A 26288-nucleotide genomic window follows, 5' to 3' on the forward strand; every position below is an offset into this window, starting at 1 on the left:
TATGTAACACAATTAACTGGATTTCTTCACCCCAGACTAAGTATAATGAATCCTGTTAATAAGGGTTTCTTGTTAGTGTTAGACCTGAAAGATATGCTTTGCTCCTTTATACCCTCCTCTTGGTACTTGCTTGCTTTTGAATGGGAGGACCCAACTGCTAGAGTTAGTCAATAATATACTTGACCAGTCCTCCCTCAAGGGCCCAGGGGATGTGCCCCACCCTTTTACTTGAGCATTAGAAAAAGATTTTAGAAACTTGTTTTCCCACAAGGAATCATTCTATGGTGATGATCCATTAGTATATATTCCTACTACAGAAATCTCAGACCAGAATACCATCAAAACCTTAAACTTTCTGGCCTCCTGAGGCCACCAGATTTCTCCCTGAAAAGGACCAAATAACTTGAAAGGAAATATAGTATTTAGGATTGGTCTTGATTCCTGAGTCATAGTAACTACCCTCATCTTGAGTCAGGGACATAAATCAATTAATTCTACCAAGAACAAAAAGACAACTTCAGACCTTTCCAGGGATGGCCAAGTTTTGTTGATTTTGTATTTCTAACTTTGGATTATAGGGAAAACCTTTCTATGAGGCTATCAAGGGCACAGATTCTGAGACTCTCAACTAGAATGCTCAATTGAAAACATCTTTTAATCAAATAAAGTAGTCTTTAACTGAAGGACCAGCATTGGGCATGTCCAATACTAAAAGTTCTATTTTTTATTTGTGACAGGAAAGCAAGTTCCAAAATGGTTGACTTGGTGTTCAAGTTGCTCTGTTTCTTAGAGGAACTGAACCTTGTAGCATGAGTGTGGCCTTCCTGTCCAAGAGCTGTAGCCATCGGTGCACTGCAAGCTGAAGAAGCTTCTACACTGTCTGTGGGTTGGGTCAGTCACCAGAACCTTAGGCCTCACCAGACAAAGCTGTACTAGAATTGAGGGAGCACCTGTGATTGACCATAAGTATGCTAACCAAATATGAAGCAATCCTCCCAGACAACCAGAGGTGACTATTAAAGCCTGAGGAATGCTAATGTCTGCCCCCTTGTTTCCCATGGTAACTTCTTCCAATTTGGAATATTTGTGTGGTGAGATCATTTCTCCCATAGGTTTCACCTAAGTAACCAGACCCTGCATAACACAGAGACACTGTTTGCTGGTGGAAGTGGTCCTGTTCTAAGTGGAGCGTATGAAGCTCTCCCAGAAGAGAGAGGTCAGCCAAAAGGAGAAATTGAGAGCTGGGTGTTGTTGTTGTACGCCTTTAATCCCAGCACTTAGGAAGCAGAAGCAAGCAGATCTCTGCTGAGTTCAAGGTCTGCTTGGTCTATAAAGCTAGTGCCAGGACAACCAGGGCTGTTACACAATGAAACCCTGTCTCAACAAAACAAAACAAAACAAAAAAAGTAATTGAAACTAATTGAAACCTCCCTACTACCTCTTTCCGTCTCCATCTAAAAGACTGACTTTGCATAATCCTGATAAGATTCTTTTGAGGGAAGGAAAATTATTTACACTACATTGGCTCAAAATGTGCATTCACCAGCAGGAAAAATGGGTAAAGGTGCCATGAAGCCTGTTGACCTGAGTTCAATTCCTAGAACCCAGGCAATGGAAAGAGGCCACTGACTCTTGCAAGTTATCCTCTGACCACTATGGCACATGTGCAGACACACACACATGCAAATTAATATTTTTGTCAAGAATGGCCGTGATGCTATCTGGAAGAATCAAGAATTGTTAATGGTCAGCAATTCACCCATAAGACATAAACAAGATATTGTAAGTATATGGACAGCATCCAAATCCCCAATTAAGTGATAATCATCTACTTCAAGGGCCATCAGAAGGATATGCCTGATGGTGCCCAAGAAAATAGACCGGCAAACAGTGAAACAGAAAAAAAGGCAGTCTTAGCTGGGCTAAGCACTTGGGAACAGGAAGGCTAACAGATCTGTGAATTCAAGGTCAACCTAGTCTACATAGAGAGTTCTAGGACAGCCAGAACTACATAGTGAGACCCTGCCTCAAAAAATAAAATGAAGTCTTCCAAGTCCTTTGACTGTTTACTCCTGGAGAAGGAATGGGCTCAAGATCAAGGGGACATCCAACCAAAGTGCTCATTAGTCTTTGTTGATAATAAAGTACTGTTACCCCTGTAGGGTAGAATGGCCAGCCAAACAAACACACCCTGACCTAGAACTAGAGCCATCCAAACAAACACACCCCACCCCTAAAACCAGAGCCAAAGAAATATACATTGACCTGAAACCAGAGCCAGGGAAAGAAATGCACCATGGTCCTGAAACTAGAGGCAAAAAGTTAAAAAAGGGCCAGTGAAAGAAACACACTTTGGTCCTGAAACCAGAACCAAAGAAACATACTCTGCCCTTGACCAATGAGCACAAAACCAACCAGTCCCTGAGCAGGAAAACCAACCAACTCCTGAGCATGAAATCCAGACAATTTCTGAGCTTGTCCAAGCTCAGGGATTGAAATCTGACCTGAAAATCTCCCTGGAAAAACTCTGCCCCTAAGAAGCCCTATATAAGCCCTGTGCCTGTTCAGTTGGCAGCTGCCCTTTTCTACCCTGGCAGAGGCAGCCATTCTCCTGGATTCCTCCTTCCCAATAAATCTCTTGAATGAATTTTGGGTGGAGATCTTCTTTTGCCAGAACAGAGCAGAGAAGCAACAGACATCTCTGCTGGGAAACATTGTTAGCAGAGTGGAGGAGAGCTGAGCTGTAAAGGCTCTCTAAGAGAGGAGCAGGCTTGCCACATCCTGCCGGGAGCTCACCCCCCACAGAAGCACTGTAGGTATAGTCTGACTTCCCAACAGGACACTTTTCCCTTCACAGCTGTAGATACAGTCTGGCATGCAGCAGTCGTATATAGAGCTGTAGGTATCCAGGACACCATCCCTTCACCGCCGGAGGTATGGCCCAACTTCCAACAGTCGGGATACCTTTCCCTCCAGAGCTGTAACACATGCGATCCCAAGTCCTACAATGGAAAATAATTAAGGAACACAAGACTCATTTCACGTGGGAAAAGACATCACTCTAAGTGTTATCTCAACTGTTCTTCCAACAAGATTGACTGGCACGGTGAAAAATGTATGTCAGGGTCAAGCCTGTATACCCTGCTTACAGAACAGCTCCGGTCACCCTACTCCTCCACCAAGCCTTGAGCCAGATCAGGGGAAATGCACCTTGCCGCATGAGGATTGGCAGGTAGACTTTACTCATATGCCCTCTTGTGCCAGCTTCAAGTTGGTGTTGGTAGACGCCGGGACTGGCTGGATCCAGGCTGAGAAGGTGACTACAGTGGCAAGGGCTACCCTAAAAGGAATTATACCAGGGTCTGACCTCACCCACTCGTCCCAGGGAGACAGTGGATCGTCATTTACTTCACAGGGAACTCAGTCTATATCTAGAGCTCTGGGAAGAAATACTATCTGCACTCTGCTCAGAGAGCACTGTCTTCAGGCAAAACTGAAATGACTAACCAAACCATTAAATAGGTTCTAGGGAAGCTTTGCCAGGAATTCTCTGAGGATTACCTATCACCCTCATGAGAGTTAAAACAGCTCCAGTGTCTAATGCTGGGATCAGACCGTAGAGTTACTGTAAAGCAGGCCCTTTGTCATCTGACCAGGTAGAGAACAGACCTAAGACAAACCCAACAAGCCCTATACAAAAATGGAAACAAGGTTATACTCAAACCAAACGGTGGAACCTGAAAGACTGTGAACCCTGGAGACTGGGTTCCTCCTTAAAACCTAGAAAGATGGACCCGCAGAATAGTTGGGTCCTCAATTGAATGGACCTTTCCAAGTGGTCCTAAGTGCCCTCCATAGTTAGCAAACTGCTGGCAATTGACAGCTGTGTTCCAACCCCTCCAGAGTAGTCCTAAAGGATACCCTGCCCCTGAAGACCCAGAAGAGAACAGCTACACCTGTGCACTCCTGAAAGCTCTTGAACTTCCCTTGACAAAACAATGTAACCTCCTGACTGCTGGCTGGGGCTGTTCTGAAACCTGTCCTGCTCTGGCTCTTCATGTTTCTCTCTCCTGGAACCAGAGTCCTGCACTTAACCACGGAGAGTCATGTGCTCACGGAAGAATGGAACCTTTTCTCCTTCTCAAAGCAAAACATCACCCCTGATGATGTTTCTCCTGCTTTTGCCGTCTTCTTTGCTCTTTTGAGGAATAAGCATCTGCTGGCTCCCATCTTAAACAGGGTGTTGACCTGTTTAAATCCTACCAAATCCTCTAATTGTTGACTTTTTCTTAAGTTGCATCAACTTCACAAGGGATAACCACCCTTGAGAGTCTTCCAATGTTGTATGGGAAATTGTCCACACTACAACCCCGTATGGAGGTCTTAAACAGACCCTATATAGACCCTATATAAGGAGAACCTTATGAATGTGGTGAGAGTGGTCCCAGATGGAAGGATTCAACTGGAAGGCTGCTCCCTTAGGACACATCTTCAAGTCAGAAGGCTACATGAACTTACTTTTTAAAAAAAGTTTCCTAATTTGAATGGAACTGGCTCATTTGTAGATACTTGAAAAAGTTTCCCTGCCCAGTTCCAGTGTGCAATTTATATGAGAATGAGAATGACCTGACTCTCTCAAAGGCTGGATACAGCAAATGCATCCATGGATATACACTGCCCAGATGAGTACCTTGGTTCAATAAAGTATCTTTGACAATGATGGGTGGAAAACTGTAATACTTTTGGGTCCCATTACATATGAGGCAGAAGATGGGGTGGTTTTCTCCATGAACTGCCAGACTGTACACATCAGTGAAGGGAGGGGAGCCCCTGATCCTCAAGGAAACACTGTACATTGATGGGTAGGTAAAGGGAAACCCCTTGCAGTGGAGTGCATTAATCTACCTTCCAAAGACAGGGAATGTCTGCAATGATAAAAGCTAAGGTTCCAGCAGTCAGTGGGCCAAATTCCAATCAATACGGATCTTAATAACAAGGGCAGAAAATCCTAATTCAATGCATTGACAGTGGGTCATTTCCAAGAGTCCTACACTGTAGCTTCCTCAGTGGCAGACTCAAAGATGGGTGGGGCAGGATTTGTGGAAACACTTGGTGTTCTACGGCTTACCAATCCTTAGTCACCTAAATGCGACAAAGTTGATCAAGTTGCCAAGATCAAATGGTTTGAAGAATTCTACCTGAAGATGTAGCCTCCTAGCTGCAAAGCTGAATTTAACACAGAAGCTAGAGAACCACGTGGGCTGGCGCTCTGCATCAGGGGTTCACGTCAGTGTGATAGCCATCACGTGCTCTTGCCAGCAATGTGTGCTCAGGAGTACTCAAAGTGCCATTGGGAGAGGGAATCCACCCTTTTGGAGATGGCAGAGAGACCACGCCAATCCTGTACCAAGCTCAGGGAAAGATGCTTTGGCAGATTCTGACATGACACTGCCACCAGACGTCAAATGTTTGTCATGATTTTCCCAGTAAAGAGCCACCTAGAAGATGACAAAACCAGAACTTACCAGGTTGAACTTGAGGTATAAACCCCCTCAGATAGGAGAAAGTGACCAAAGTACCTACTTCACAAGACATGAAGGATAACAGTGAGCTAATAAATGACTGAGACAAACTTCAGATCTTCTACCTGCAGGACTCACCCAGGGGAGAATTAATGCAGGCTTTACAGACCCACTCCTACTCTATGTAAGGTGGACTATGACTTGGGAAGTCTCCATAGAAACGCTTCAAAAAGACAAGCTAGTGGCAATGCCACCGTCAGCCACCTACAGTTCCCTGCTCTAAAACTACGAATTAAAAAGGACAGACCCCTCGAGCCAAAGCAGAGACATGACAGCAATTCATCGTGTATGGATACAGCCAATAGAACAGTAGACACAGGATGCCTGATGCGGCCCTGGGAAGCCTGAATGAGCCCTGGATAGTTCACACTATCAACTCCGCAAGGGGAAGACCAGGTGAGACATTTACATTTAACTGTCCTCTACCATGTTGTGAACATGGTCTAGCAAGATTTAGGCATTTGGGAGGGAATTATTCCTAAAGAGACATACATAATAATACGACAGTGACACCTTCCTATGGTATCCTTTCCCTTTCCGTCCCCTAATAAATTTAACCGTGCTTTTCTTGTGTGATGAATGATATAGCTGCTGTAGCAACCAGATATAGTGCCTGGTGCTTTTTCTCAGGGACAAATGGAAGATTCAGAGTAAGGTAAGAACAGAAGGCACAGGAAAGGCCTCAGCCTTTGAAGGGGAACACGGGAAACATGTCAGGGTTTGAAGTCACAGGGGCCTTGTCCTACGAAGTCAGAGACTGGAATGGTAGATGCTAGAGTGGGAAGCTCATTCCCAGCCACTTCTTTTCTTTGAAGCTGGTGAAACACAGGAGGATATGATGACCTCTGACGGACAAGCAGAGAAGACCCATTTGAGACTAGTCAAATGACTCTGGGCACTAGCACTCAACCCTCCGTTCTGCTAATGCACGTCCTTGTCCATCCAGCATCCACAGCCAAGCACTAAGTAAATTGCCCAAACCCCGTAGAGACTCCCTAGCTCTTTCTTTGGTGTCTTTCTGAAGCCTTTGAATATTTAAATGATAGAAAGCCAGGCAGATATCAGACAATTAGAAGTAACAGGAGATGGCACAGGCATAGATTCTGTGATCTGGATGCAAGTTGAGCAGGAGAACTTCGAGTCACCTGATTGAACTTATTCTCCTGACTCGGCTCTTTTCCAGTGACAAAGGAGCCTATTGATTCCCAGCACTTTCTGGGAGAGGCACCGATGTATTGTGACATACTTCAAGGAGCGGGTGGAAGCCTCAGACAAGCACTTTTGTTGAGAGCTCTTAAGGACACTAGGTCACAATGAAGTTGTGGTCCCTTTTGCCATGGAGCTGGTACTTCAACCAAGCTGAATGGGATAGTCATAATGTCAGCAACGGAACTGTGTAGCAAGAAGCAAAAAGCGCCCACTGGCAGAGCAAGCAGTGGAATCACTATTAGATCCATCATGCGAGAAACAAAAGCAAAACTTTCCTTGAATTGACTATCAGTATGGTTTAAAAAAAAAACCAGCAGGCCAGAAAGATAGGGAGAGAGGAGAGAGGGAAAGTGGGACTAAATGGATTTAAGTGAGGCTTCTAGAAGCTGATTGGTAAACAGAGAGAGGAGATGGCTATCCTTGTTAAAGGCTGCCTGAGTGATTCTAATGTCAGATCGGAAGTTGAATCAATGCACTGATGCGTGGTAATCTGTATGATTTACTTTTCCATTGTTGTGGTAAAATATCATAACCAAGAGGAACTTACAGAAGAGTCTATTATGGCTTTTGGTTCAAGGAGGAAGGAAGTGGTTCATAATGATGGGGAAGGCATGCCAGCAAGAGACCACAGCAGGAAACTAGGATATCGCATCTTCAAAAACAAACACAAAGCAGAGAAAAAGCAAAGTGGAAATGGGCCAAGGCTACAAGATCTCAACGCCTGTCTTGGTGCTGTAGTATCTCCAGCTTCCCTGACTAATGGCTTTCTAGTCTCCCCAAACAGGACTCCAGCAGTGGACCAAGTATGCAAATACCTGGGCCCACAGGGCATAATTCCCACTCATCATATGGTCCACATAGTTAAATCTCGTGATAACTGGGTAAGAGAAGTTTTATCATTCCCACTGATGGGTAAGATGTGGGGTGAGAAAGCCAGCAAACCATTGTCACATCCCCTGGCATCGCTAGATGCACAATATGGCTTGAATGTGAAACATCCCTCACAGATCCATATGCAAGGGGTTTGGTTGTCTGTTGGACTTCCAGGAAGTAACCAGATCCTACAGGCTCTGTCCTAATCAATGAATTAATCCCATGATGGATTTGTAATATGGGATTATGGGGAGATGACTAAAAAGTGGGGGGGGGGGGATGAGACTTGTTGGAGGAAGTCTGCCCTTGGGGGAGCTACCTTGTCCTTGGCTCCTCTCTGTATTCTGGCTGTCATGAGGTGAGCTGTGTGGTTCCAACATGCAATTCCCATCATGACGTTCATACCCAGAAGCAATGAAGCCATTTAACATCAAACCAAAATCTTGGAAAATATGAGCCGGAAAAATAAATAAATAAATAAATAAATAAATCTTCCTCCTTCTGGATTACAGGCGTGATGTGTAATTTCTCAGGGTCACTGTGACAAAGTACCATAAAACAAGCAGCTTGAACAACAGGAAACAGTGTCTTCTTGGCTCTGAAGACAAATTTTCCAAAGTCAAGGTGCCTGTCCAGCCAAGCTCACTCTGAATGCTTTAAGCAGTAATTTCTGCTTCCTCCTTGTCACTTCTGGTTGCTGGCAATGTGTGATGTAACGTCACCCAAAATTGACTTCCTCACTCCAATTTGGATCTCCATGATTTTTGAATCTTCAGATCTTAAAGATACCATTCACAAGATTGGGACCCACGAATATGACCATGTTTTAATTTGACTTCTCCTCTAAAGATCTTACTCCAATTCCCATCACACTCAAAGGTACTTGCAGGGTAGGGTTTAGATGTGTTTGGAGAAAGGACATAATTCAACTCAAAACAGTTAACAGCAAGGTGTCCGTTGGGTGCTGTCAACACAAATTTCAAGGCCCAATTGCTTTCTGAGAGCCCATGGCTTAGAAATGGTGATTATCTCAGCACTGGTGGGAAGTGTTAAAGGAGGAGGGTGGTCATGAGTTCAAAGACAGCTTGGATAGACAGCAAGACCATGTTTCACAGTTAACTAGCTAACTAAATAAGCCAGGACTGGGAATGTAGCTTACTAGCATAATGACTAGATGGTCTTTGTGAGGTTTTGTGTTTTATCCCAGCACTGGTAGATAAATCATTAAGAGTTCATTAAAAAATATAAATATTTGTGTTTACACAGTAGTGTAATCTATTTTACTCTCTCTGGCTCTTTTGTTTCCATTCTTTTTCTTCTCCCTCCTTTCCTCCCTCCTTCCCTCCCTCCCTTCCTCTATCCCTCCCTCCCTCCCTCCCTCCCTCTGCATGTGTGTGTGTGTTCTTGCTCTTCTTGTGGTGCTGGACTAACCCTACATACAGTCACATGCACGTTAGATACATTTCTACATTTGCACATTTCTACATTTGTGGAGGGCTCCTCCAGGGTAGGTATCATACTTTGTATTTCCAGTATGTCCTGAAAGAGGAAAAGAACCAAGAGGAAAAAAACAAAACCCTCAGGCCAGAAAATACGAGTGCTATTGTAGGCAGAGAAAGGCTAGGAGCGAGCTCTGAGTGAAGTATTGATCTGCTGTAAGGAAATACATAGTCTAACCCTTGGAGGGGCTTCCAAAGGGTTGAATTCCCAAGGAAGCCACTAAAGTGCTCAGAAGGAGGAAGAGGGGCAGGGCCCAAGTCTAAGACTCTGTGCAGCTGCAGAACAGTTCAGAACCGGCAAGGATGACTGGTCTGGCCAGTACCAGGTTCCGTGGTGTTTACGTTGTAAGACACTGAATTAAAGACAGCATTTTGAATTGTTTTGTAAAATGACATTTACATGATGGAAAGAGTTAACAATGAATTCTTAAAATAAGATTGCCAAGCCAAAGGAATGAGAAGGTCAGTAGGCGTACACTTTCACTTTATGGACTTCCTTGTCCTCGCACTCCCTCTGCTTGTCGTAGTAGTAGAAAGTATTGTCCCTCCGCTGAAGCTTCTTCACGTAGCCCGTCTCTGGCCAACGGTCCACCTGCATGGGAAGGGCGGGAAGGGCAAGGACAAGAATGTGGTCATGCCGGTTTTATTTCATATCGTATTTTACCATCAAACAACTTGCATCGAAAATTAACGTCTGGCGGTTGGGGAGATGGCTCAGAGGTTAAGAGCACTGGCTGCTCTTCCAGAGATCCTGAGTTCAATTCCCAGCAGCCACATGGTGGCTCACAATCACCCCTGAGATCTGTGTGCCGTGCAGGCATACAGGCAGGCAGAACATTGGATACATAAGATACCCTGCACATCATATATTTGTATTAAAATTCATACATAACAGTAGCAAAATTACAGTTATGAAATAGCAATGAAGTACTTTATGGTTGGGGTCACCACAACATGAGGAACTGTATTAAATGTCACAGAATTAGAAAGGTTGAGAACCTCTGGACTAAAGGAAGGCAGTAGTCTTGAAGAAGTACCTGTGCACTTCTACCCAAGCTTCAAGTTCATGATCAAGTCCAATTTTTAATAGAACTTGAACCCATGAGCCCTCAGCTATCCTTTCTTCTCCCCACTAGTCCTTGTTCTGTCTCACTCTGATTTGTTTATCATTTGCCTTGATCTGATTTGTATGCTTTCTTCTTTCTCTCCAACTTCAATATTATGTTTTCTTGATCAGGTTAATAAATGGTGGCTTTGCTGTTAGTTTCAGACAATGTTTCATATAATTTTCTGTCTGTGCTGTGTAGTCCAAGGATGACCTTGAACTTCTGATCTTTTCCATCCACCTGAGGATTACAGGCGTGTAATTACAACCGTGCTCGGTTTAAGTGGTGTTAGAAATGGAGCCCAGAGTGGCTTCATGCATGCAAGGCAAGCACTCTACTAACAAAGCCACATGTCCAGCCACTGTGTGTGTGTGTGTGTGTGTGTGTGTGTGTGTGTGTGTGCTTGAACGCATGCATATGTGTTCTAGGAACTTGTTAAGTCTCAGGTAATAACTTTTCTTTGGTCCATAACTCATCACAGTGCATTCTGGGACCCAATGTGTTCTTTTTATTGATAAAAATGTTCCTTCTGAATTTTGTGAGATATACTTTATCATTATCAAAAGTTCAAGTTTTGGAAAATCAAACCCTTTTCTTTAAGATGGCCGATATGGACAGCCCTTCCCTTTCCCAGCCCTCCTATAAATCACAGCCTGCAACTGTTTGGGGAACCGTGTCTATTATTTTCTGGTAAATTTGCCCGCTTTTCCTTTCCAATTCTTTCACCTGCTTTTTTTTGAGACATACTCTCCCGATGTAGCCCAGGCTTAAGAGCCTGAGTCTTCTGAGAGCTGGGATCTCAGGCATGTGTCACAATGCACGGACTTTGTGTCTTCTCTCGCCTGCTTTAATTATGTGACAGTAGGAACTGACCCGGAACTGACCCCGCTCACCTGGCCAGCGTGGCAGGTCCACCTGCATTTGCTTTGGGGGAAACAGCTGTTTCTAGCGCTTAAGTCAGAGCTGCCACCAGCAGGGAAAGGGGCTGTTCCCGAGACCCCAGGACAGATTCTTATCCCTTCACCAGATTCCAAAGACACCCTTGTTAGTGTGTAGACACCTACTGGCTCTTCAGAGAACTCAAGGTCACTTTGTAAGCATCATCTATAAGAATTGCAGGAGGGAAAACTCCCTGGTCAGGTAAATGGTTAAACTGGGAGGCACCCAGTGGTGTGAGTTATCTAGCTTGCTATCCATTAATATTAAATTAGTTGTTAATTGTAGAGTGTAGCTACGCTGGATGTGATGTTTGCTCCTGTAATCCCAGAGCCTGGAAAGATTGATGCTTAGCCTAGGAGGACTGATGCTTATCTGAGGCAGTGAATTCAAGATCAGCCTGGTTTGACCATTGAGATCTTATCTCGAGAAACAAAAACAATAACAGAAAAAAAAAAACCAAGAAAAGAAGAAGCCAGCATATACAATCCCTTTCTAATTTACTGTCAAAATAAGCAGAGGGGAAATAATGTTTTACCACAGCTGAATATACGATAATAGAGTTACCAGAGTAAGGAAAAGGACCGTTTGAAGACTCGTGTATAAGAGAGCACAGTAGTCCAGAAAGTGAATGTGCCCAGCCAAAGGACCACACTGGCCCCCAACTTGTAGACCACTTCAGGGGCTTTCATCTCCCTGTCTTGAGATGGGAGTTTCAGAGAATTCCCTTCAGTAGTGTTTTGTTGCCCTGTTATTAAGATACAGTTCGCCCTCTGTGAAGCTGGTTTTTTAGCAAGCTTGAAGAGCAATAAATTTTACCATGGCAACTTGCTTCACTTGTCTGTATTCAATCTCATCCCGATATCCTGCTTGTTGAAATCTGTACAGGTTTTCTATTTCTTCTGACCATTTCTTGGCGCGACTTATTGATTTCGGTTTCACGTCAGAACTCGCCATGGCTCCGGAGGCTTTCCTAGCAATTATTTCTGAAAGAGGTTAGAACAATTTAATAGGTAACATGCTGGTTACAATTTTCAAAACCTTTAGAATGAACGACAACAACTGAAGAAAAACCTTGCTGAAGAGAACCTTGCTGGGCAGTGGTGGAGCACGCCTTTAATCCCAGCACTTGGGAGGCAGAGGCAGGTGGATCTCTGTGAGTTCAACCAGCCTGGTCTAAAAGAGCTAGTTCCAGGATAGGCACCAAAGCTATAGAGAAACCCTGTCTCAAAAAATCAAATAAAATGAAACAAAATAAAAAAACTTTAGTAAAATTTCACACTTTAATATTAATTTCCAAGACTGTTATTTTTGGGGAAACAAAACAATGCACCCAAAATATTCTTAAGCCCTGGAAGACATGCAGAGAATAGCTAATTTCTTTTTTAAAAAAATATTTTTATGGTTTATTTAACTTTATCTTATGTGCTTTGGTGTGAAGGTGTCAGATCCCCTGCAACTGGATCTTCAGACAGTTGTGAGCTGCCATGTGGGTGCTGGGAATTGAACCCAGGTCCTCTGGAAGAGCAGTCAGTGCTCTTAACCACTGAGCCATCTCTCCAGCACAGGAATAGCTAATTTCATCATCAAAATTGCATTTGAGAGCTGGAGAGATGGCTCAGAGGTTAAGAGCACTGGCTGCTCTTCCAGAGGTCCTGAGTTCAATTCCCAGCAACCATATGGTGGCTCACAACCATCTGTAATGAGATCTAGCGCCCTCTTCTGGTGTGCAGGCATATATGCAGGCAGAATGTTGTATACATAATAAATAAATAAATAAATAAATAAATCTTTAAAAAAATTGCATTTGAAATTATTAAGTAATGTTCCAAAATAGCCATTCTTGGTTTCTGGACACTAGATAGTGTACATTTACAAAAACACACTGTCATTTGTATCTGCTCAATATATTGTCAAAATATTCCACCACTATTCCATTGATTTATATTCTCACTCTCTTCCTCTCCTTCTCCCTCTTTTAAAAAAGGAACATCATGACAATTGTTCTTAGCAAGGCATGGTGATGGACCTGGGAGGCCAAGGCAGGAGGACCTGGGGTGAGGCCATCTGCGCTGCTTACAAATCACAAAGGAAGAAGCACTCTGCTTTCTCTCCCCTTCCTGTTCCCAAGATGCACCTTCCATTTAACTTCTGAAGACATCATAATCTGTCTTCTTGAGTCACAGTGTCACACCGCCCTCTGGTAGACTGGCGTGGGAGGAGAACTGGACCAATTCCAGGGTAGTTATTGTTGTGTTAGAGCACTGATTTCAAACCGCATGGGGGTTACTACTGGTCATTCAGCTATCCAAGCTTAGTTCATATTAACTGTCTACATACCAAACTTCTATTGCTGAGTTTTTCCCCGGCTACTGGGACTGAACTCAGGACCTTATGAGTGCTAGGCAAGCATTCTTCCATTGAGCTACACAGGCCCAACACCATAGTCAGTTTTTCAAAGGCATTGTCTTGTATTTGTTTTTCTCAAATACTTACTTTGTTACAAAAGATTATTTAACTGACACAAAGTACCCAAAATATTCACCATGATTCCTTGAATCCATTCTATTAAAAATTTTTATTTCGTCTAAAATTCATTGACATACTTCATAAAGAAAATCCTTAAGGGAATATATGTATTTTCGATTGCTGCAACACATTCTCATTAGGTTATTTTTTTAAAAGTCAAGAAACACATTAAAGTACAATGATAGGAAAGGCAAAATTATCCTCATATCAATTAGAAATATCCCTCCTTGCCACTGGGTGAACATCATCCCAAACATAGGATGAATCAAGAGCATGACTCACAGCAAATGCCTTTACAAATGGATCCATTTAGCTTATACAGAGGGAAAAGTAGGAAAAGGGAAAAACAGACTTGTTGAATTTCCTTGACTATTTCCTCAGTGTGGAGAATGCAGCCTTCAAGTCTCTTCTCACAGTTAGTAAAAGGGAGGCTAGCAGGAGACTGAGGCCTTGGTTTAGCTTCCGGTTTGAGTACTAATGGGCTGGCCTGGGAAAGACGAGGAGCCTGCCTACGCTCCTCCTGCATCCTCTAGATTTTTTTGCCCCATTACTTACATTATCACATTCTAAATAGAAGGCTGTTCACATTCTCTTTGGAAATCACAGTCCCACCTTTGTTCGGTTTAGCGTCAGAGTTAAATTAATGTAAATGAAATCACTGGACTAGTATAGCTCTAATTCTGACGAAAATGGTAACCATACAGCAGATAAAGAACCAGGACTGCTCTGTGCATTTTTTCCAGTGTGTGAACTGACATGCACATTGGTTAGACTAGGGAAAATCAGGCCTCTGTTAGAGTGTGCGTTTTTAACAATTTTTGCCTCAGTTATTTTAGATTTAGGTTCATGCTGCATCTTACTGAATTCATTGTTAGGTATTGTGAGAGTCTTGGTAAAATGGGGAAAACCTGGCAAAACAAAAAGTTTCTTATTTTATAATTCCATTCATTTCACTGGGAAGTTCACTACATCCCCAGCGATGACTAACAAGTGAGTTGAAAATAAGTAGTAGAGCTTGGTAGTGCGCTTATAGAGGGGAGATGAAATCTCACACACACACGCACACACACACACACGAAAATATGATTTGAAGATCAAGAGAGGGGAAAATGTGAACTCATTTATTAAAGATACATTCAAGCCAGGGGTAGTGGTGCGCATGTTTAATCCATGCAGAGACAATTGAGTTTCTGTGAGTTTGAGACCGGTTGCTTGTTCCAGGACAGTCAAAGCTACACAGTGAGACTGTCTCAAACAACAAACAAACAAAATAAACCCACTCGAGTGGCTAGAGAGATTGTGCAGTGGCTACAACTTCGTATTGTCTTTGCACAGGATGAAGTTTAATCTCAGCACCAATTCAAGCACTCACAACCATCAGAACCTCCAACCCCTAGGAGACTGACTCATCAGCACCATCTACTGGCCTCCTTGGGCACTGCACCTATGTGTACAGGGCTTCTTAAGCCTTGTGAATGCACGTCATAAAAATAATTCAAAAATAAAAAAAAAACTTTTAAAATATTCAAAATTAGTCATATTTCCTACGAAGTTAATGGTTGAATCACTTTACTGTGTCTATAGACAGCGCTTGTTTTCTTAGGGCAGTGGTTTGGGGTTAGTTTTGTTTCCCCATCGTTTTCACTCTAGGCTTAGCTGTTCGACAATAGAATGCTTTGATTTGCTTGTATCATTCAAAAATATTTGCCTTAAGCAAGAATCATACACTTTGTTAACTCCCCATGGGGAAGCCTTACCCTTTCTGAGGAGTGGATGGGGGTGGACAGGAGGAGGGAGGGAGTGGGAACAGGGAAAGCTATGTAAAATAAGAAAAGATTGTATTAAAAAAATCTTAATTAAAAGCAATAACTTTGAAGATAAAAAGATATTTTCCTGAGTGTCACGTCTTTTGTCACTTTCAGCATAAGCAACACACATGAAACTGCTGCGGGCTGCGGAGGGGGGAATGGGTGCCGCACCCACGCAAAGCTTCGGGAAGGGAAGTTTTTCTCAGCAAAATGCCCACTTTAAAGACATTATCAGACATCTGGAAATGTAACGCCAATTTCATCATAAAAAGACCATTTTGTGTCTAGTTCAGGAAAAAGCACACAGAAAGTGAGTCTCGTGAAGTTCTGTGAAGCACTCTGTGCTTGGCCGCACAGGCAGACCACCTGCCCCAAGCTGAGTGACTGCAGGAGTTGCAGGTCAAACACCATCGTCAGGAACTTCCTGGGTGCTGAACAGCCATTTGCTTTCAGCCTCTGGCTCTGAGCTAACGTGTTTATAACTGTGAGGAAAAACAAATTTGTTACTTAGCAGACCACTAGGTAAGAATTTTATAAGAACAAAAATCGACAGAAGCTATTCCTTTGCTCTGTTCTAACCTGCCTCTCTTATGACCTTACCAATACAATTGACAAATGCATTTTTTTTTTTTGCCTGTCTTTTGCTCTACGGCAACAAACTTTACTCTCTTCCATGGTGGAAGACAGCAAGCAGAGTAACCTGAATCCATTTCTCATGCCATGGCCATGCCCACATTTACCTAGAGTTAACTATCGCTTACTATTTTTGGAATAGGAGTTACATTTTGAAGAGATAAACTAAAATTCACAAAGAACCTGACATTCCTTGCTTTAATACTTCAGTGACTCTGGGAAAATACAATTCCATTGCTACTTGTGATAGTGACACTCAGGACTTGAAAATGCAGTGCTTTACTTTGGTGACTGGGGCAGGGGGGCTAATAAAAATACATTTGCCTTACTGAACATCAAGTGTGTCAGACACTATGACCTGACATATCTAGGTGGGAAAGAAGCCAAACAGGAGTGGAAAGGAGAGGAGAGGTTTTCTAACACTTCAGTCATGACTAAAGGAAAATCAGAAAAGCTGGTGGACATTAAACTGAGAGAAACAAGAAACCAAAGTGCCCAGAAAACAAACAAAAACAAAAACAGCAAGACAAACAAAAAAATCCACTGTGGAAAAACCCACATCTGATTGAGCTTGATTTAAAAAAAAAAAAAAGAAAGAAAAAAGAGGAGAGAGACAGAAAGAGAGAAATGTGACATTTTTGTTTTGTTTTGTTTTTATTAAACTATATATTTTTCTCCACTCCCCTCCCTTCCTCTTCTATCCTCTCCCACGGTCCCCATGCTCCCAATTTACTCAGGAGATCTTGTGTTTTTCTACTTCCCATGTAGATTAGATCCATGTACGCCTCTCTTAGGGTCCTCATCGTTGTCTAGGTTCTCTGGGATTGTGAATTGTAGGTTGGTTTGTCTTTGCTTTATGTCTAAAAGTCACTAATGAGTAAGTACATATTATATTTGTTTTTCTGAGTCTGGGTTACCTCACTCAATACGATGTTTTCTAGATCCATCCATTTGCCCACAAATTTCAAGATGTTTTATTTTTTTCTGGGGTCTCCATTGTGTAAATGTACCACATGTTCCTTATTCATTCTTTAGTTGAAGGGCATTTAGATTGTTTCTAGGTTCTGGCTACGACAAACAATGCTCCTATGAACATAGTTGAGCACATGTCCTTATGGCATGGTTGAGCATCCTATGGGTATATACTCAAAAGTGGTATTGCTGGGTCTTGAGGTAGTTTGTTTCCTAATTGTGTGAAATCACCATACTGATGTCTAAAGTGGCTGTACCAGCTTGCACTCTCATGAGCAATGAAGGAGTGTTCCCTTTAGCCCACAACCTCTCCAGCATTAGTTGTCATCAGTGTTTTTTATCATGGCCTTTCTTACAGTTGTAAGATGGAATCTCAAGGTTCATTTGATTGGCATTTCTCTGAAGCCTAAAGATGAGCATTTCCTTAAATGTCTTTCAGTTATTTTAGATTCCTCTGTTAAAGTTCTCTGTTTAGGTCTGTAACCCATTTTTTTAATCGAATTTTGTGTTCCTTTGACGACCAATTTCTTGAGTTCTTTGTATATTTTGGAGACCACCCTCTGTCTGATGTGGGGTTAGTGAAGATCTTTTCCCATTCTGTAGGCTGCCGTTTTGTCTTGTTGACCATGTCCTTTGCTTTACAGAAGCTTTTCAGTTTCAGGAGGTCCCGTTTATTGTTTCTCTCAGTGTCTGTGCTGCTGGGGTTATTTAGGAAGTGGTATTCTGTGCCAACATGTTCAAGTGTACTTTCCACTTTCTCTTCTGAGGTCCAGTGTGATTGGTTTTATGTTGAGGTCTTTGATCCCTTTGAACTTGAGTTTTGTGCATGATGATAGATCTATTTTCATTCTCCTCCATGTGGATATCCAGTTTTGCCAGCACCATTTGTTGAATATGCTTATTTTTCATTTGATATTTTTTGCACCTTTGTCAAAAATCAGGTTTTTGTAGGTGTGTGGATTGATATCCGGGTCTTCGATTCGGTTTCATTGGTCCTCCTGTCTGGTTTTTTTTGTTGTTGTTGTTTGTTTTTTTTAAACAGTTTATTTATTATGTATACAATATTCTGTGTGTATGCCTGCAGGCCAGACCTCATTACAGATGGTTGTGAGCCACCATGTGGTTGCCGGGAATTGAACTCAGGACCTTTGGAAGAGCAGGCAATGCTCTTAACCACTGAGCCATCTTTCCAGCCCCCCACCTGTCTGTTTTTAATGCCAATACCAAGCTGTTTTCAGTACTGTAGTTCTGTAGTAGAGTTAGGAGTCAAGGATTGTGATGCCTCCAGAAGTTCCTTTATTGTACAAAATTGTTTGGGCTATCCTTGATTTTTCGTTTTTTCATATGAAATTGAGTATCATTCTTTCGAGAACTGTGAAGAATTTTGCTGGGATTTTGATGGGCATTACGTTGAATCTGTAGATTGCTTTTGGTAAGATTGTCATTTTTACTATGCTAATTTTACCTACCCAAGATATTTCTATTTTCTTGTGCCTTCTTCTTCTTTCTTCAAAGATTTAAAGTTCTTGTCATTTAGGTCTTCCACTTGTTTGGTTAGAGTTACTCCAGGATATTTTATGTTACGTGTGGTTATGGTGAAGGGTGATGTTTATCTGATTCTTTCTCATCTGTGTAGAGGGCTACTGATTTTTTTTAGTTAATCTTGAATATTGCTACATTACTGAAAGTGTTTATGAGTTGTAGAAGTTCCTTGGTAGAATTTTTGGGGTTGCTTATGTAAACTCTCATATCATCAGCAAATAGAGTTTTACTTCTTCTTTTCTTATTTGTATCCCCTTAATCTCCTTTTGTTGTCTCATTGTTCTAGCTAGGACCTCAAGAACTATATTGAATAGATATGGAGAGAGTAGATAACCTTGTCTTGTTCTGGATTTCAGTGGAATCGCTGGGAGTTTCTCTCCATTTAGTTTTATGTTGGCTGTCGACTTGCTGTGTATTGCCTTTATTATGTTTAGGTATGTTCCTTTTATCCCTGACTTCTCCAAGACCTTTATCATGAAGGGATGCTGTGTTTTGTCAAAGGCTTTTTCAGCATCCAGTGAGATGATCATGTGGGGTTTTTTTCACTTTGTTTATATGGTGGATTACATTTCCAGATTTTTGTATGTTGAACCATCCCTGCATCTCTGGGATGAAGTCAACTTGATCATGGTGGATGATTTTTCTGATGTGTTCCTGGACTTGGTTTGCCAATATTTTAATGAGTAATTTTGCATCAATACACATGAGTGAGATTGGTCTAGTAATTCTCTTTCTTAGTAATGTCTTTGTGTGGTTTGGGTATCAGGGTAACTGTAGCTTCATAAAAAGTTTGGCAGTGTTCCTTCTGTTTCTATTGTGTAGAACATTTGAAGAGTATGGTATTCTTTTAAAATCTTGTAACACTGAAACTATCTGACTCTGGACTTTTTTTCAGTTGGGAGACTTTAGTGACTGTTTCTATTTCTTTAGCAGTTATAGGTCTATTTAATTTGCTTATCTGGTCTTGATTTAATTTTGGTAAGTGGTATTTATCCAGAAAATTGTCCATTTCCTTTTTAAGTTTTCCAGTTTGTGGAGTACAGGTTTTTGAAAAATGACCTGATAATTCTCTAGATTTCCTCCAACTCAGCTGTTATGTTCCCCTTTCACTTCCAATTTTGTTAATTTGGATATTTTCTCTGCCTTTTGGTTAGCTTGTATAAAGGTTTGTCTGTTTTGTTGATTTTTCTCAAAGAAGCAACTCTTTTTCTCATTGATTCTTTGTATTGTTTTCTTTGTTTCTTTTTTGTTGATTTCAGCTCTCAGTTTGATTATTTCCTGCCATCTAGTCCTCCTGGGTGAGTTTGCTTCTTTTTGTTTTAGAGTTTTCAGTTGTTCTGTTAACTCACTAATGTGGGATTTTTCCAACTTCTTTATGTGCTATGAACTTTCCTCTTAACACTATTTTCATTGTGTCCCATAAATTTGGATATGTTGTATGGTCATTTTCATTGAATTTTAGGAAGTTTTTCATCTCATTCTTTCTTTCTTGACCCATTGATAATTCAGGTGAGCATTGTTTACTTTCTATGTGTTTGTGGGCTTTCTGGAATTAGTGTTGCTGCTGCATTATAATTTTAAGCCATGATGGTCTGATAAGATACATGGGGTTGTTCCAATTTTTTTGTATCCGTTGAGGTTTGCTTTGTTACCTAGTATGTGGTCAATTTTTGAGAAGGTTCCATGAGGTGCTGAGAAGAAGGTATATTCTTTCATGTTTGGATGGAATATTCTATAGATGTCTGGTAAGTCCATTTGAGTCATAACATCTGTTAGTTCCCTTATTTCTCTATTAAGTTCCTGTCTGGAAGACCTGTCCATTAGTGAGAGTGGGGTGTTGTAGTCTCCCACTATTAGTGTGTGAGGTCTAATGTGTGATTTAAGCTTCAGCAGTGTTTCTTTTACATATGAGGGTGCCTTTGTATTGGGGGCATAGATGTTCAGTATTTAGAGTTCCTCTTGATGTGTTTTTCCTGTGATTAATATAAACTATCCTTCTTTGTTTCTTTTGATTGATTTTAGTTTGAAGCCTATTGTGTTAGATATTAGGATAGCTACTCCAGCTTGTTTCTTAGGTCCATTTGATTAGAAAATTTTTTCCAACTCTTTACTCTGAGGTAATGTCTGTCTTTGAGGTTGAGGTGTGTTTCTTGTGTGCAGCAGCAGGATGGATTCTGTTTTCGTACCAAATTTATTAGCCTGTGTCTTTTTGTAGGTGAGTTGAGTCCACTTATATTAAGGGATGTTAATTATCAGTGAGTGCCAGTTCCCATTGTTTTAGTTTTCATTGTTGGTGATGTTATTGTGTGTGTTTTTCCCATTTGGGGAATTTGCTGCTGTGAGATCATCTATTGTCTGTGTTTCTGTGGATGTAGCCAACTTCCTTGGGTTGGAGTTTTCCTTCTAGCACTTTGTGTAGGGCTGGGTTTTGTTAAATCTGGTTCTGTCATGAAATATCTTGTTTTGTCTGTCTATGGTGATTGAAAGTTTTGCTGAGCCTAGTAGTCTGGCCTGGCATCCTTGGTCTGTTAATGTCTGCATAACACTTGATCAGGATCTTCTGGCTTTCACTGTTTCCATTGAGAAGTCAGGTATAATTCTGATAGGTCTGCATTTATATGTTACTTGGTCTTTATACTTTGCAGCTCTTAATATTCTTTCTTTATTCTGTATATTTAGTGTGTTGATTATTATATGGCAAGGGGAGGTGTTCTTTTTTTTTTTTGATCCAGTCTACTCTACTTGGTGTTCTGTAATCTTCTTGTATCTTCATATGCATATTTCTTTAGGTTGGGAAAGTTTTCTTCTATGATTTTGTTAAATATATATTTCTGTGCTTTTGAGCTGGAATTCTCCTTTTTCTGTCTCTTATTATTCTTAAGCTTGATCTTTTCATGGTGTTTCATATTTCCTGGATATTTTGTGTTAAACTTTCATTAGATTTAATGTTTTCTTTGACCAATGAGTCTATTTCCTCTATTTTACCTTCAGTGCTTGAGATTCTCTCTTCTATCTCTTGTATTCTGCTGTTCATGCTTGCATTTGTGGTTCCTTATCGTTTTCTCATGATTTCTGTTTCTATAATTCTTTCCTTTTGTTTTCTTTATTGTCTCTATTTCAGTTTTCTTGTCTTAAATAATTTCTTTCATCTGTTTCATTGCTTTTTCTTGGTTTTCTTCAAGTGCCAGTGTATCCAAGTCTCAGATGGTTGCTCCTTATGGTGCTTCAGGGTCACAGTTCTAGTCACGTCAGAGATCACTCAGTGTTCCCAGAGGTCACTCAGTGCTCCCCAGGGGTAGCTCTGCAATCCTGGGGGTCATTCTGGCCTGCTCCCATGGAGGTTGCTTGCTTGAGGCTGTTTCTGCTGAGGTCGCTGGCTCAAGCCTGCTCTGGCTGAGGTCGCTGGCTCAGGCCTATTCCCACAGAGATCCCTGGCTCAGGCCTGTTCCCACAGATGTCCCTGGCTCAGGCCTGTTCTCACAGATGTCCCTGGCTCCGGCCTGCTCCCTTTCACCTGCTCCTGTCGAGATGTGACCTTGTACTCATGGAGTATTCAATTCATCCAGTGAGGAGCCTTACCTTTCAGTTTAGTAATAGGGACAGTAGATACAATGGATTTGATTTTCTGCACTTTTTCTCAACTTCTAAAGAAAGTTCCACACCTCTTCTTAGGAAATGCTGTGGTGTTTCTCTTTGTCGATCAAAATTAGTCAATTCAGCATTTCTGTCCAGTCAGGAACTTGTCGCAAGGGTTCATGATAAGGCTTGAACTGAAGGCCTTTACTTCTGCTTCTAGAAGACCAGGAGGGATGGGAGGGCCCCGACTGAACTTGTAAACCAAGCCATACAGATCAATGAATCAGAAGGTAGAAGAAACTATGGAAGCCAAGTGTTCCTTGGTTGGTTATGAATTTTACCTGAAGGATATATAACTCGATTCAGAAGCAGCTTATTTGGCAAAGGAGCAAACATAGATGGAACTGCAGTTCAGCATACAGGAAACTTCTTACCCAGGAACTGAGCCAAAACCAAGCATCCGTGAAACATTAAAACTACAGAAACTGGTGGAGGAATTACTGACCAGACGTAGCAAGGACAGAAGTGCATCTTGTTGAAGTTCAAATGATAAAACGCATCACACCCATTCCAGATAAAATCTGAGAAAGATACCAGGCTGCAGCCCTGGAGGGTTAGGGACGTGAGTAAGATGGTCATGGGATAGTCTGTGTCCTTACTATGGTCCACAGAGCAAGGTCTCCATTGGGTAATCTGGGAAAGAAAAGTGTTCAGCATGACCGGTATGCATCCCACCACACTTCAAGAAGAGGGTTTGGAGTCTCCATGACCGGTATGCATCCCACCACGCTTCAAGAAGAGGGTTTGGAGTCTCCATCAAGGCATTTTTTAAGCAGGTCTTGGTTTTGTTTTTTTGTTTGTTTGTTTGAGGAAGTTCAGTGGAATCTTCTGGAGGTCCTTCAAAATATTTCATTGGCAAGTCGCGAACAGATGAGTAAGAAAGTTCCAGCTGACGGGCCTGTGCAGATGACCTCAGAGTACTGTAGTCTGTGACGCCAGCTCCTGCTAAAGCCATACATAGTAGTATGAAGGGAGCCAACTTGCAAAGAGCTCACCTGGGAACAACCAGGGAACCACGAGCAAATCCACATGCGGCACTGTTGCTGGAACTTCTCTTGGGTAAAGATGCTCATCACTACTTTTGGATTGACTGGTGCAGGGGAACTCAAGCTTATAGTCTAGCCAGGTGCATAAAAACAGAGAGAATGAGAAAGCAGTACCTACAGGGAAGTGTGAGCAATTTACTGAGGGTATTATTATTATGTTAGAGATGTCATTTGTAAAATTCCAGGCAAGAGGTTTGTGTATAAATTTGTTTGTAACCAGAAGACACTTATTTTATGTTTGACACAGGGTCTCATATTGTCCAAGGTGGGCTGGAACTCCTGAGGATGATCCTGAACTTCTGATCCTCTTGGCTTCATATCCCAAGAGATGGGATTTCAGGCATTTGTATCACACCTACTTTTATGGAATGCTGTTATGAATGAGTGCTAATAAGTTGGGGACACTACTTAGCTGTCTTCTCCCCTGATTAATGGTGATGTTCAGGCCTGATGTTTCTCTAAAAATAGCTATTCTCCCAAATATTTTTGGTGAAGCATGTTGGGTTTTTTTTATTCATTTTATGCTACTGCCTTTCATAAAGAATGGGTGAATCTTTGAAATAGCACAAAGTCATTTTAAAATTCATAACTGCAAAGCAAGACTAACAATGTCATCAGATGTAAAGGATATACATATATCAATGCTTCAATATTTAACTTGTTGCCAAGAAAAAAAATCCTCAATCATTTGTGAAAGGGATACTTTTTTTGTTAATTTTTACTCTGTAAAGACACTACCACAATAACAACTATATACATATTTCTTTCTGTTTTTGTAAGGCTGTGTAAAAGCAGTCATTTTCTTGTTTTGCTCACATAAGAATACCTACGCATAGCATTTTAAAATAGTGAATGAAACAAATATTATATAATACACACTTATAATATATATGTGTATCACTACAAACAGGAAGTGGCAATGCTTGAGTGTCTACATTTTAGAAACTGAATTTCATTAAGCACTATTAAGGGCTATGTGTGTACTGGAGGGAAAAAAATGCCACCAAACTCAAGTCCCTGAGAAATTAAGGTTCTAATGTAAAAGCAGACACCTGTGATGTAGCCAGTCACCGCAAGTTCTACAACAGGAAACCCACAACTTAAATGAGACGGTTTGTTATGCATACCTCTTATGACCTATTTAGTTTCTTCCTCTCCTTAACCCTAAAGCTTATGTCACAAACCTGGGTCCCAGGACCTTTGTCCTTATCGCTCTTGGTCGTGTGCCACCTTAATTACATCTTTCTCTACTTTTCACGTTGAGCGTCTCTTTGATGGGTGTTTTAGGGATCGATGGTGAGTCCTGCCTGCTGTCGCTGAAGCTATTGTCCCTTACCGCTAATAACACGACAACATGACAACATGCCTAATCTAACGACCCCAACTCTCCTCACTTTAATTCATTATCTGTGCTCCAAGCAGGTGGCAGAATATAACTGAGGATCCCTTTAAACTATATGGAAACCTTGGCCAAGATAATGAACGCGACTGTTAATCTGAACCCAGTTCTCACACTGTGTACGAAACAGAACACCATTTTCTGAACCCAGTTAAAGTGCCGCCCCGCATCCCATGCACTCTCCAAAGGTCGTTCCACAGCCCAGGTGTGCAAATTAGCGATTGTAGAGCATAAAGCCACCCTTAAGAGAGCTCCCACTGCTAGCGTTCTGTCTGCCAGAAACCACTTTCTTTTTGCCGTAAATCACGATTTCTGTGAGGTATAATTTGCCCAGAAGAAACTGGACTAGAGACAGTCCTCTGAACCAAGGCATTAAATGGAAGAGCATTACAGGAGCTGCCTTGGGAAGCAGAAGCGTGTAGCTGGGGAGCCTATCCGAAGAGGTAGGAAGGGCCAAATAAAGACCCGCCCTAAAAGACAGAAAACCCAGGTACCAGGGTTGCCGGGCGGAAGGGGCGGGGCTTGCGCTCCCGGGGCAGGACGGAGCCAGGGGCCCGGCGGTCAGGGCCCGGGTCCTCGCTGCCCATCCGCTCAGACCCGGCTCCCGCTATCCGCGGTTACCCTGGTTCAGCCGGCCTCGCTGGAGGGTGCTGCGGTGCTCGCGTTCTCTACTCGGGGTCTGTAAGCTGAGTCAGCCAGAGGCCAACTGTTGCGGCCGCTGCCGCCGGCCCGTCTCCTAGCAACGCAGTGACGCCACTCCGCCCGCTCACGTAGGCCACGCCCAGCTCCTTCAGGCCCCGCCCCTTGCTCTTGGTCTTTGCTCTTGGTCTTTGCTCTTTAAGGGCTAGACTGACCAAGGAGATCTGTGTTCTGTACCGTGGAATGCACCAGCTGGGAACTGTTCACTGCTGCGATGAGACGTTATATGAAAGCCTTTGAGAGAGTAGAGATCGCAGAGGTTCTGGATCCTGATAAAAGATGACTGTCAGTGTGTATGGATTCAAGTAATCCATCCGGCATGGTGTCTGGTAATGACTAAATGAAAGGTAACTAACATCTATAGCTTTGTTTTCCCAACAGCATCTTCACTAACAGTTAATATATCACCTATTTCGGTGAAAAGTGAATCCAGATCGGTATTTTTGAGTGGCGAGCCATGATGATTTGCTAATAAACAGAGGATGAAAGGGAAAAGGACGATGAGTGAGGGCCAGTTCACTGAAAATTCCCAGAACCAATAGTTAACAATGTAAGAATTTTGTGAGCCAGGTAAACAAGCCTTGGTTTTTTTTTATAGGTAAAATTCTGCAAAATTCTTTTTAAAGTCACTAAATACTAAAAATAAAAAGGATCTGTTTATAACTCCCAGATTAATTTCCTTAGCCAAGATATATCTCTGAATTTTATATTTATCTATACAATTTGTGCTCCACATCCAAAGCCAACCTCTTCCCCCAAACAAAGGAAATTCTGCTGTTTCCATGTCTTCCACTTTGAATAGCTGTTGCCCAAAGCTCT

The 26288-nt window shown here is 42.0% G+C and overlaps 2 protein-coding genes and 1 long non-coding RNA gene across 5 annotated transcripts in view; 2 read left to right on the forward strand and 1 right to left on the reverse strand.

Moving 5' to 3' along the window:
* The window catches only part of LOC125417664 (uncharacterized), an 85176-nt gene extending 77027 nt beyond the window's left edge, over positions 1 to 8149 (forward strand). For both annotated transcript variants that reach the window (XR_015734812.1, XR_015734813.1), the window contains one exon: positions 738 to 8149. This is a non-coding gene — a long non-coding RNA (uncharacterized LOC125417664). The remainder of the gene's footprint in view (positions 1 to 737) is intronic.
* Positions 8150 to 9533: 1384 nt separating this feature from the next.
* On the reverse strand, positions 9534 to 25525 carry Meig1 (meiosis/spermiogenesis associated 1). 2 transcript variants are annotated; one of them, XM_048461247.2, is made up of 3 exons: positions 25392 to 25525; positions 12025 to 12191; positions 9534 to 9755 (listed from the first exon to the last, which is right to left on the reverse strand). In XM_048461247.2, the coding sequence occupies exons 2-3, from the start codon at positions 12160 to 12162 to the stop codon at positions 9627 to 9629; spliced, it is 267 nt and encodes an 88-aa protein (XP_048317204.1). In that variant the 5' UTR covers positions 12163 to 12191; positions 25392 to 25525; the 3' UTR covers positions 9534 to 9626. The 2 variants fall into 2 exon arrangements, with proteins under 2 accessions (XP_048317204.1, XP_048317205.1); XM_048461248.2 differs by lacking the exon at positions 25392 to 25525 and adding an exon at positions 25265 to 25387.
* A 76-nt stretch (positions 25526 to 25601) lies between these two features.
* Dclre1c (DNA cross-link repair 1C) overlaps positions 25602 to 26288 on the forward strand; it is a 34343-nt gene continuing 33656 nt past the window's right edge. The window contains exon 1 of the mRNA XM_048461240.3: positions 25602 to 25816. Coding sequence (XP_048317197.3) covers positions 25810 to 25816 — 7 coding nt within the window. The 5' untranslated portion in view covers positions 25602 to 25809. The remainder of the gene's footprint in view (positions 25817 to 26288) is intronic.

The sequence above is a fragment of the Myodes glareolus genome, chromosome 14 (genome assembly GCF_982192425.1).
Source record: "Myodes glareolus chromosome 14, mMyoGla1.1, whole genome shotgun sequence".
Lineage (NCBI taxonomy): Eukaryota > Metazoa > Chordata > Mammalia > Rodentia > Cricetidae > Myodes > Myodes glareolus.

What these genes read in the sequence shown, in the direction of transcription:
- Meig1 (XM_048461247.2), bottom strand. Translation starts at nt 12,162, where the DNA reads ATGGCGAGTTCTGACGTGAAACCGAAATCAATAAGTCGCGCCAAGAAA. An exon ending in AAGTGAAGCAAGTTGCCATG is followed by an intron (nt 9,756 to 12,024) that starts GTAAAATTTATT and finishes CTTCCCATGCAG; the next exon opens with GTGGACCGTTGGCCAGAGAC.